Source organism: Belonocnema kinseyi, chromosome 8 (genome assembly GCF_010883055.1).
Source record: "Belonocnema kinseyi isolate 2016_QV_RU_SX_M_011 chromosome 8, B_treatae_v1, whole genome shotgun sequence".
NCBI lineage: Eukaryota > Metazoa > Arthropoda > Insecta > Hymenoptera > Cynipidae > Belonocnema > Belonocnema kinseyi.
This window is the reverse complement of record NC_046664.1, coordinates 98208239-98221339: the sequence shown is the minus strand read 5'-3', so window position 1 is coordinate 98221339 and position 13101 is coordinate 98208239. Positions and strand designations below refer to the sequence as shown.

Here is a 13101-nt window from a genome sequence, read left to right as displayed (position 1 = left end):
TTGGATTGAAAGGAAATTTAGTAAATTGCCAATTAAAACATTTTTACATTTATAAGTTATAACTTTGCAAAACATGGTTATTTTAATAAATACCACAAATAAAAGTCGATGAATAATTTATATTACGGTTTCATATATTTCCCAATATTGCTAAAATTATTATTTATAATTTTCATTCTGTATATTGCCTATATATAGTTTTTTAATATTATTTAATTATAATTCCAAGTGATATAAAAATTGTTCTTTCGGTTTTTAGATGTTAAGACGGCAGTTCCAAGCCAGATTACGTTTCGCATTGGCAAACAAAATTAGAAAAACAGAATTTCACTGTCATATTCATAAAAAATATCATGTTTCATAAAATATATTTTAAAATAAACTTTAAATTATTATAATTACTGCAGCTTACAATCTTATACATTTTTTAAAATGTTTGAAATATTTTCGACACTGTAAACTTCCCGAGATTATAAAATTCTGAAACCTGAAAATCCCGAATTTAAAAATTCTAAAATAATGAAATTCTGGACAGTTTACAATTTAATGAATTTGAAAATTCCCGAATGATAAAACTCCAGGCCGAATGCTGTCTAATAATAAACTATACAAACTAGAAAATTCCCGAATTGCAGAAATTGAGAAAACAGTTTTGTGGTCAATATTATTTATTTATTACAAATACAATACTCAAATATTTTTATTATAGAAATTTTGTTTAATGTTTAATTTTGATAAATTATCGTTTTAATTTAAAATAACAATAATTGTATAAAAATGTGATACAAACATAAATTTAAAAACAGGTGAGCTTCAATTGAATCAAACTTTACAGAATTCAATTCAGACTAATTTAACGCGACTTTTATTTTCATTTTTTTAAATAATAATTTTATTTTTGGGAGAGTTTTCTGTAATATACAAAAATACAATGCACATTTTCAAACATTGTTTTTTATTCAAAAATACATTTGTTCAATTATTGTTATTTTAAATTCTAACAATAATTTTTAGAAACTTTAAACATTAAAAAAGTTTTTTCTTTGGTATAAGTATTTTATTATTTTATTTAAAAAAATATTTATTATCAAACTATTTTTTAATTGTTCAAATTAGGGAGTTGTCTAGCCCGGATATTGTATAATTCGAAAATTTTCTGTCGGCAATTCTCAAATTCTGTAAGATTGTAAATTGTCGAGAATTTTCCAATTCGGAACTTTCATATTTCGAAAATGTTATAATTTCGGAATTTTTACAGTGATGTAGGAATTATAAAATATCCGAACTAGAAAATTCATAAATTTAAATAATTCAAAAAATTGTTTATTAAATATTATTTATTTATTGAAAATACACTAATCGAATATATATTTCTTTATGAAAAACTTTGTTTGAAAATGTGCATAGTATTTGAAAAAAAGATGAAAAAGTTCTGAAAAATCGAATTTTTTTTAAATAAAAAAATAATAAAAATAAATTTTTATATAAATTGTTGTTGAATTGAATCCTGCAAAGTTTATTTCAAAAATGTTCTTATGTAGGTACGAAGAAAATTTAGGCAGAACATTTTTTTCTTTCAAAGCGCACGTGTTTTTTCATATATTTTTTAATACAATTTTTATAAAATTATTATTCAGGTGCCGGAAATTTCATTTTTTGGGATATTTCATTCATCCCTTTCGGGATTTTTTCAGCGGTGCCATATTTTTATACCTCCTCTTAAAATTATGTAATTTTTCAAAATAAAAAGTCAACATTTCAAAACATTTTAAAATCATCAAAAGTATCAATTCTCTTTTAAATTATTTCAAATCTTTTTAAATTATTTTAAAAACTTTTCGGAACTTTGAAATGTCTTTTAGACTGATTACGATTTTTCCTAACATTTTTGTAAAATCCTGTTCTTTAAGAATCAAAATGAAATTGGAAATAAAGATAAGAAAATAAAACAATTATAATTGTAACATTAAAAGTTTAAATTTGTCACTCTGAAATTGCGCCAATTCTTTTTCAAATTGTTTACTATTGAAAATTGTGTTTTTTTTTATATCCAAACTAAATAGATTAAAAATGGAAAATTTTATACTGAAATAATACTTCAAAAAGATTTTGAAATTGAATAAAGGTGTTCATTTAAGAAGCCATTAATTCGAACGTTTACACTTGTGTCACTACTAAGGCTTTCGAATTAAATTAGTTTAAATTTTAACGTTAAAATATGTAAATTATATCATTTCGAACAGATCTAGAATCATCTTGTAAAATCAATCAATGTTAAATTTTTAATACTCGAACTGGAGTTCGATTTTCAAATTTACTTTCTTTTCCCGATTTGTCCCGGTCGCAAGTATAGCTCAATATTTAGAACAACTTTTATTTTTTTGAAATAGTAACTTTTCGGTTCTAACTTACGGGACAATCATTTTATTCTTTGAAAGATTTTTTACAAATCTTGTTGATAATCTTTACATTCTCATCCAAAATGAGAAGGTATTAGTTTTTTTATGAAAAATGACTTTTTCGGATTTCATCAAACGTCGACGTTTTGAGGCCTCTTGAGTCAGAAAAACAAGTTTTTACGTTGGTGTCTGTTTGTCTATCCGGCGTCGTCGTTGTTGTCTGTATACCGGATAACTTTCGTAAGACTGGTCGGATTGAATTGGACTTTGCCTTTGATAACTTTTTTTGATAAAATCAAACTTACCAAAGTTAAAGGATTTTCAAAATCCAAAAAACCAAACGAAAATGGCCATTTGAAGCAAAAAAGCTTGATATGGAAAAAAGTCAAGAGGTGAAAAACGCTACTTTTTCAAGGCCTCGTGATTATTTTATCACATTCTCATCCATAATGAGAAGAGTTTTATGCGAAAAATGACTTCCGCGAATTTCATGAAATTTCGACGTTTTGAGGCTCCTTGAGTCAGAAAAACAAGTTTTTACGTCGGGATCTGTGTGTCTCTGGCGTCTACGACGTCGTTGTTATTGATGTTGTGGTTGTCTGTATATCGGATAACTTTCGAAAAAATAGTCGGATTGGATTGTGCTTTAACACACAGTTTTTTCATTTTAAGAATTGTATGTAAAAATTGTACTATTTTAATTTTTATAAAAGAATATTTTTCTTCAATTAAATTGTTACAATAAAAGTGTTTCGAAGAGTTTTTAAAAAATCTTTCGGGGAATAAAATTAGTATTTATAGGTCGACAAATGTTTGTTTTCTTTACCAAATTTGGCTTTCGTCTAAATGTTTCCAGTTTTTTTACTATAGTACAATTTACGTTTGTATCTCGGGCGAAGAAATCCATTCTATTGTTTGACCAACATTCTTTGTAAGTCAATATTTTTCATAGAAAATTACCCCGAGTGACCTTCAACTGTAATTTTATAAACGTGAAAAAACCACATTTCAATGTTTTCTATAAAAAACACAATCCCTGAGTGACAGAACAAAATCGGAAACAATAAGAGTCAATTTATTCAGGAACAAGATTTTTGAACAAAAATGGCATTGACTGAACCTTTAATATATATTTGTTAATTTTTACAAAAATCAAGCGTTATTTTCTTGACAAAAAAAAAAATAATTTGTGTGGGTGACAAATGATCAAAAAATTAATAAACTTGAAGTTGTACGATTTTAATTTGTAACTAAATAATTTGAAATGTTTCAATCTAAAATTATCGAACACTTTCCATTCAAAAATTCTGATGACATACTTTAATAGCTTTAAATTTGAAATTATTCAATATACTGAAGACTACAAATTTAAAATGTCTCAACTATTAAAGCTTTAAATATTTTAAAAATTGCTTTTCTGGAGACTAAATAACACTTATTCTTTTATTAAGAAATCACAATCAAAATTGTTAAAAAAAGTTTTTAAAAGAGTTTTAAAAACCTTAAAATAGGTCAGAGGTTTTAATAATTCAATATATATGATAGAACCTCTATAAATTTGAAATTAGTCTATACTTTTTCATGTTTGAGCTACAATTATTCAATTTTAGAAGTTATAAATTACAGTCGTGAAAAATAAATAAAATGTTTTAATTAATTGATATTTAAAACAAAAAACATCTAAATGCAGCTGCAAACATTGAATTTGAAATGCGTTGAATTCAAGGTATATTTTAAAAAGAAAACTGAAAGTAGAGGATCGACTTTCAAAAAAAGCGGAAGAAAGTGACTAACCTATAAGTAATAACGAAAATTCTGAAAATTCAAACTATAAGGCTGTATTCTGAAAATGAAGCATATTTAACGTTAAAATTCAATTTCTTAAACTGAAGGCCTACAAATTTGCAAATCTTATAATTAGTGTTGTGTAAATTGTATTGGCATCTTAAGAAAGTATAAATAGTTCTTAAATTAGTTTTTAAATTTTCGGAAGTTTACCTTCTTTACATACCTAGATGTCAAAAAAGCCTACCCAATTTTTTCAAGCTTTAATCACTTATTTTCTAAGAGAAAATCACCCCCGTTTACCAGTGACTGAAACGGATTAGAAAAAAATCTCCAAGACCCAAGAATAAAAATTGAATGTACAGCGAATTTTTAAATGAGATTATCTTTAACTTTGTAATATTAAAAATTTCCATACACAATTTTTTTATCGATATTGTAGGAAAAAATCAACAAGATCGAGTGCCGAAATTATAATTAGAGCAATTTTTCTGTAATTCTATGGGGACGGCTGAAATATCCCGAGAAATATAATTCCCGACTCGGTAAAACTCTCTGTCCCGAATAATAAAATTGCAAAACTAATAAAATTCCTGAACAGTTTATACTATTAACGAATTTGAAAATTCCCAAATAATAAAACGCCCCAAATGAAATTGTTTCTTAATCAATATTAATTATTTATTAAAAATGCGATAATAAAATATTTGTATTAAATATATTTTTGTTTGATATTTAAAGTGTTAAAAATTATTTGTTTCAATTTAAAATTAAAATTATACAAAAATTTTACCGGCAAATTAATATAAAAGAACAAGAGTTTTTTAATCAACATTTCGATTTTTCGGAAGAACTTTTGTGATTTAAAAAATAATATATACATTTTCAACCAAAATATCTTATCCAGAAATATATTTTGTTTTAATTATTTAAATTTTAAATTTAAACAATAATGTTTAAACACTTCAAACATTTAAAAAGTTGTTTCTTTGGTATAAATATTTGATTATTTCAATAAAAAAAAAAAATATTTGTCAAAGAAATTCAGCAATTGTTTATCTCGAAATTTCTTTCTATAATAGTTTTTTTTTAATTAAAAATATGATTTTTCAAGAAATTTTTTTTTTATTAAAAAAAAATTTTATTTAATTAATCATTTAGAAGATAAATTTTGTAATTTTATAAAAAATATATAAATGACTACCTCAAATTCTGGCGCCAAAATTAGTTCGATGCCTTGCCACGTGGATGAGGGCACACGGGGTCGTCGAGTAATCATCCGTAAAAGAGTGCAAAATGATTTTATTTGCATTTTATCAACAGACAATTAACGCAATCTTGAAAACTAGAATTAATTTTCTACTATCGGCCTTCAAACACTATCCGAATGACCTTTAGTCTCAACAGTTTTCTAATCGGAAATGTCACTGGAAATGGAAAGCTTGCAGTAGTCACTGTCTGCATATTATATAACTTCGTCATTAAACATTCATACACTGGCAGAGTTTAGTCTAGAGTCATCTCAGTAAATACAACAAAAACTAATCGAGTCAGGTTTATCGCGATTAAAATCATCGACCGCGATACGTCACGAAGACGGACATTGGTAACACGTGTACGCGGCTTAGTAATATGACCAAATTGAGGTTAGGACGTAAGGTTTAAACGGTTTTAAACTGCATACTTAAATCAAGTTCAAACCAAAGGTCATAAACGTCATAAAAGTACAAGGTTCGCACAGTTCTTACAGATGGCGATAGGAACCTTACTTCAGAATTTCAAAGTTAAAGAAAAGTCGAAGGGATTTTAAATAATTCATATACAGTCTTGTGAGATCAAAATTCATTTTAAATAATATACTTAATTACTGTAAATACATGATAGGCAAAAGCAATTTCAAAAGCTGTCACTTTTTATATATTCAAAATGTAAAAATAAAATTAATATAACTTTGTATTTATTTTAGTCATTGAGTTATTTCGTGAATTATTTAAATAGATCCACATAATGAAAAACATAGCTTTCATATATTTTAACGATTAAATTAATTTTTCAATCATTTATGTTTTGCTTAAGATCGTAGGTTAATTATTCGCAGACGCAAAATGTTAATATTTAAAAAGTATAAATATTACACATGCGTAATGTTTGCTTCTTTTGAAACAAGGGTGGTCATTAGGGGGGACCTTATTTTTTACTTTTCGAATTTGTTTGACCCCCCCCCCCCAATCTTGTTCTGATGCCCGAAAAAATCTTCAAATTTGCGCGAAATCTGTTAATATTTAGGGGTCACACTGTGTAAGAACTCGTACAAGTCATTTATCGGCCATTTAGGAATACCCAGTCATCTTTTTAACTTATTTTCAAATGTTTAAAAAAATATAATTGGTTTTTTCAGGCAAGTTACGATAATAATTTTAAAATTATATTTATATTATGCTAAATTTTAACAAATTAAAATGGTGTAAATTATTTAAATTTGTGTGAACATTTACAAGTGCTCTTAGAAAAGAAATTTGTGACTTATTGGGTTTTCTTTCGTGATCAATAAGTGTGGCTTAAAGTCATTCCCCCTCAAAATTTATTATTGATTCTTATTCTCTGATGAATTCTGAACAATATACTATACTACGCATTTATTTGTGACCACATTATCGCGTTTAAATATTACATTTAGTAAAAGCTAAATTTTTTTCCATGTTAAATCAATGGGAAACTTCATGGTTTTTGCGTGATCCCTAAATAATAACTGATTTTGCTCAAATTTAAAGGCAATTTTGTTGGCATTCGAAAAGAACTGGGGAGTTATACCAAGTATAAATAAGAACCACCCTAGTGATCGTGCATAAAAACTGAGCTATGATTTTAAATTTGTAGCAAGATTTTTGAAAACAAAAAAACTCATAAATGATAACATTTTAAAAATCTTTAGTATTATCAATCTCTGTTGGCGTTTCAGATTCTCCGCATTGGACTTTGCCTTCTTCTGTACATACCTACAAGCGTACAATCTTATGTACACATAAACAATTGGGAATATTGTTGATTCACTCTACACAAAATTAAAATGCAATACCAGATACTTTTTCTCAATAAAATGATTTGATAAAGATTCAAAAATTGTATATTCAACTTGTGTGTATATTTATTTCTTAATTTAGCGCGTCGTTGTTATGGTAAAATAGTCGTTTTGGCGGATTTTGCTTAATCATGAATACATTAATCGCAGTGATTCCTGAAGAGAAGTACGTTTGTTTTGTATTTTTGCAGAGAATCGTAAGTTGGGGCAGATTTAATTAAGAAATATTAACTGCAAAGTGAAAGATAATTGTAAGAAAGAAATTGATACGTACGGCGTAATTCAAGCCAGTGAGATCGGCTTCGCCTGTCTTGAGCCAGTCAACAAATTCCATAGCATTGTCAGTTGGATCTCCCTCGCCATAAGTAGCCATACAAAAGACTGCCATACTATTTGGTATAGTCTTGAGATTCACAAGTTCCTCCTATTAAAAATGTAGTGTGGACAATTTAGTTATCATTTTAAATGTTCGTCATTTTGACAATCTTTATTTCATGTCCACAGGTTTCGAATCCTTTATGGAACTAAAAAAAGCAGCCAAAAATAATCTTTCTGAAGAAAATCATATTCTCAAAAATAAAAATGTATTACAAAAATACCATTTCTAATCAGTCAAAAATTAGTTTTTAACCCTCAAACTGCACGATTCCAAATACACTTTCAGATATTTTTGGCCGAAAAAAAATAATGAATGGTATTGAAACAATACAAAATAGGAAAAGAATATCTCCAAAGCCTCAGTGATAATTTAACTATTCGAAAAAAAATACTTGAAAAAAACGTAGACAATCGGAGAAAAACCATAAAGCTCGTTTGGGTATCAGACACCCGGTGTGCAATTTAAGGGTTAAATGAAAAATTAACATGGGCAATAGTTTGGAATAAAAAAAGAACGTATGTAAAAGAAAAATTTCATTACTAAATTTCTATTTCCTTAAAGCTTTTATTTAAATAATTTGTGTTATACCTAGGGACGCTGACAATATACAAATATTGAACTAGGTATTAAATAATACTTCAATCAAAACTCCTTTTTTCTTAACTTTGGGCGCTTAAAGATGTGATGAATGAGTATATTAGGGTGAATCGAAAAAAAAAAACAATAAATCGAAAGTGGACCTACGTGGGAAAGTAGTGCATTCTTTGATATAAAGTTGATTTTTTAAAAATCGCTCACCCTAATGAGGAACCTGAAAAAGTATAATTATTTTGCGCCTTAACGACATCTGCTTTAAAATGTCTTATTTCCATAGATATTATATTTTCGTGTATGGCAATTATTTAAAATGGTTTTAGAGGTCTTAAACGTCCCTCCAAATTTTAGAGCTTTTCAATCAACGTTCACTAGGTGATTACTTAAGTTTAACGGACCTCTGTTTTCAAAAAACAATTGTGAAATCTACATGTATTAGAAAGCGGTTCTAAATCTGCGAAATCATAAATGCAAACACAATAAATATTAGAGAAACTGTTTACATCTATAATTTCCCAGACATACATAATTTTTATAATGCATTTTTACCAGTAGAAAAGTCTCAAATGCCTGATGAAATTCTTTCGTCATTTTTATAGATTTTAATTTTTTTGGAAAATACGGATCCACTGAACATAAGTTATCGCCTAGAGAATGTTAATTTAAAAGCTGGAAGCATTCGGAGGCGTTCAGGGCTTGAAGAAGCATTTGTTTAAATTGACCTGTATGGAAATATAGAAACAAGAATTTTTAATGCATATTTTGCTTACGCGCGAGTTGAAAGCGTTCATCAATCCATGTTATAGTTCCAATTTCGATTTCCAATTTATTTGTTGTTAAAAACACTGACATTTATGAGTAGTCTTGCCTAAAAAATTATTTAAAAAAGTGGAACTTCGAAGCCTGTGTGTTCATTCTTTCAGGAACAAATATCAATTAAAAAATTGGGATATTTTTATTTTAGGTGTAAGACAATAACTGAAGTATCAATAGTTTTTCTATTAATTATTTTCTTTTTGCAAAAAGTCTTTTTAAATAATTTAAATTTGACTTACCATATCGCATTCTTCTGGATCAGCAACCATACCTTTCATTCGGTACCGGATGCCCTCTTTGGCGAGGCGACCAGCGAATTCTTCACCAGTTCCAGTTTGACTACCATAAAATACTACGAGACTTCGTCCAGACGTTTGAAGCTTTTTAATGAACGAGTTTTCGGAAGGTATAACTGCCGTGTATGAGGTTGGTCTGTAGGTAAAATAAAGAAAAATATATAGTAAACACAAATTTCCATGAAAAAATTATAAAAACAATCCCGAATAAAAAAATCAAGCACGATTAAATTAAAACAAAACTTTAATTACTAAGAAACGACTTTATTAAAATATCCCGCAACAATTTGTTATCGAATGTGGCCATATACGGTATAAAACCGCTTTTCTGTCCCGTCAGAAATTGACCGCAACTTTGCAAAAATAATCCTTTACAGCCGCATTGTTCAATTTAAAATGTTTTTAAATAAAACTGAAATCCGATAAACCTTCTTCGTTCACATATTTAAATTTTTGTAGTACATTAATAGCTATTTGAAGACAATAATTTTCGTCTGTCCAACTTCAGAATATCATTAATAAATACCTTTAGCTAATATAGTCAAATTTCCAATGTTGTGCCTAAAACAATGTTAAGTTTTTTTTTTGAAAAATGAATGGTTTCAAACATATACCCTTATATTTTATCTAAATATATAGCTTCAGACAAGGAGAATAACCAGAATAATTTACAAAAGCTAATTTTTGCCAACTCGACGCTTTCGCAAATATAAAATAAGAACTTTACTAGCGAAAGTTTTGGACACAAATTCATTCCAAAATCTGTATCTGAACCAATTTCAAAAACTTTTCCATTTCGTGTATACAATCCCAACGAATCCGATGAATCTTAATTTGGATTAATTTGCATTAAACACACGAAACTAAAAGGATTTTAATGTGGGTTCGTATTGAATTAACTTAGTTTGATTTGCGGTTAGATAAGGATTGTAAAATTGCTGCAGATTTGTATGAATTGGAAAAGCTACAGATTTCAGAATTATTGGAAATTAATGAATTCATATCCTAAACTTTCTCCGGACAAGTTCTTAATATTCCGACTATTTCTACTGGTCGAACTAATGAAAATGAGTTATTTTCAATTAGTATCCCATTTCAATTTTTAAGTTTGATAAGAACACATTCTACTATTATCACTGGGTCGTCATATTTAAACCTTTATTTGTCAAACGATTTTGGTGGCTGCAGTGCAGTAGAATAGGCAAAAATCTAAACAATCCCAAAAAGTGCGAAATTCCATACAAACCAATGACTGTAAAGTCGTTGATTTCTTTAGAATGATTTAGAACTGCGGTTTAGAGTTTCGACCGCAGCAATTTTTGCTCTGGTAAGAGAAACTGCTACGCTCGGCAACCAATCAGCAGCGTCGGTTATAAATACATAGATATTTATGATTGGGTGTCGCTATTTCTCCGATTAAAAATGCAATTAGTAAACGAATTTCAGGAACAATGAATTAATGCGAGGATCTCTGAAAGGATTATTTTCGCAAAGTTGCAGCCAATTCCCAGTGGGGCAAAAAACAAGCTCATACGCCCACCTACTTTAATATTTACTTATCGATTATTTATTATTTTTCTAACCAATAAATTCGAAAATTATCTGTATTATTAATTATTAATAAAGGGAAATAAAATTTGCAAGAGAAATGGAGATGAAAATTGAGGTAAAAGTAATTATATGATTGTTCAAGTGTTCAAAAGTTATTAATTAACTTAAGAGTGTAAAAGCCAATTGCGAAATAATTCAAAAAGCAGAAACTATAAAGATAAACAGATTGATGAAGCTAAACATAAATCTGCTATTGAGCAAAAAAGAAAAAGTTTTTTATTTAAAAACACATACTGAATTGAATATGATTTTGTAGAAGGTGCATATTCGTCCTGCTTGTTTCTCTTCATGAGCCACCACAGTCCCGTTAAAATCAGGACAGCAAGTAGGGCAATATCAAGGGTGCTGAGAAAAGATTCATCGAGGATTTCTGTGTTGTCAGTATCTTCCAAAACTGGCGACCCTGCCATCCTGACAGCTTTTGGTTGCAATGCGTCCACAGCCTGTAACACAAAACAAGGTTTGCCTCAATATCAATTACATTTTCAATAAAAACACGACATATAATTGCATTTATGAAACACTAAAAAACAATTAAATATAACTTCATTTTTTCAATACCTGCATGAAATAATTAGATTTAACGGAAAATGAATTTCCAATCATGATTATCAATGATCAATAATGAACAACACTTTAACACTACTGAGTTATCAACAACAATAATGATGAAAATAATAATAATACACGTGGCATGATTGTGAAATTGGAATCCGGAATGTCATGCATGACATTCCACGATAATAATCATGATTATTATCTTGGAAAAGCGTTATGAATTTTTCTGTATACCTTTTATCGTAGGAAAATATCTTTTCTTAAAGTTTTTTTTTACCCAAGGAACGTGGTGTCTTTGTTTATTAAAAAAAATCCCCGGTAAGCCCGATTTTTAAAGGATTAGCTTAATAATTTTTTTTAGTAATTGGTGTATACTTTCACCAACTATTATTCTTAATAAACGATTTGCCAGGGATTTTTTCAGTGTAGGACAATATTATCTGCTAAATTTAAAACAATACCTTTATCATTAGAATTGATTTTGAGTGCAAAACTTGGGTTTATTTTTGGATTCTCAATCAATTTCAACTTGATTTTCTTAAATTAGTTTTAATACTTTATTTGCAACAGAAAATTTCTTATTTTACTTGCAAATCAGTAATCAATGTATACACAGAAAATCGCCACACACACTGTTTTTTCTCATCCCGTGCAACGTGAAGTGTCGTCTACAAACTGTAAGTCACCTGTCAAGATCATTTTGTCGGTCGTTATTTGAGTGAAACAGATGTTAATAAGCAGGTAAGTTATAATAATAATTACCTAACTTTTTATTTCCTCCCATTTACGAGCGACTAAATAGTTTTAGAATAAAAATAGTACTTGGCGTGATGTAATATTCAAATGTTAGGTTAGTCAAAACCTACTATATGACATTCAAACCACCAAAGCCGGGATGTATAAACTAAGTCGTGACCGTCTGCATGGAAATTGATGCCTGGTCGTTTGAACAAATTTCCACTAGATTTTCTGCGGAAGTTTAAAGGTATCTTAGATATCTAATCTCGCAGTAGCAAGTGTCATACGTGAAAGATAAGGTAAATACAATTGTCTAATAAAAACAGAAATTTTTGTTCTTCGCGATGAGTAGGGATGTAAATTTGCATGAAACTTTAGCTTGATGAAAAGTTTCATGAAACATTGGGAGTTTCGTGAAACATTGCAATGTTTCAAATGTAGGGGCGGGAATAATCAAACTGATAAGATAAAAGCCTATTAGGTTTTTTCACTTCAATAAATAGCTAACTTCACTTCGTAGATTTCTGAGGAGAAAATAAGGGACCAAATGTATGGGATTCAGTTCATTTTTGCCCTATTTTGCTAACATCTTCGTAGAAGGTAACTTTTCTATATAAGTGTAGTTAAAAAATAGTTTTTATTTTTTAATTACTATTTACGGAAATAATAAAATAATAATAATGATGATTAATTACAAATATATTACAGAAATAAAGTTTTGTTTCATGCATTTGATCCATTTGCCCCCCTCAGCTTTTAACAAAGTGAAGTTAGCTGATGGTTGAAGTGAAAATACCTAATTGAGGCTTTCATATCCCATCTTTTTCCTGCCGGCTGATTTGATTT

General features: G+C 28.4%; 1 protein-coding gene across 6 annotated transcripts in view; it reads right to left on the bottom strand.

Moving 5' to 3' along the window:
- Positions 1 to 13101, bottom strand: part of LOC117177634 (NADPH--cytochrome P450 reductase) — a 98634-nt gene that overhangs the window by 7658 nt on the left and 77875 nt on the right. For 3 of the 6 annotated variants that reach the window (XM_033368425.1, XM_033368424.1, XM_033368426.1), the window contains exons 2-4: positions 11194 to 11402; positions 9292 to 9484; positions 7538 to 7687 (exon numbers count right to left, since the gene is read on the bottom strand). In XM_033368425.1, the coding sequence (XP_033224316.1) occupies positions 7538 to 7687; positions 9292 to 9484; positions 11194 to 11369 (519 nt within the window). In that variant the 5' untranslated portion in view covers positions 11370 to 11402. Of the gene's footprint in view, positions 1 to 5388; positions 5564 to 7537; positions 7688 to 9291; positions 9485 to 11193; positions 11403 to 11520; positions 11581 to 13101 lie in introns of those variants that run through there. The other 3 variants (XM_033368423.1, XM_033368428.1, XM_033368427.1) reach the window with 3 other exon arrangements.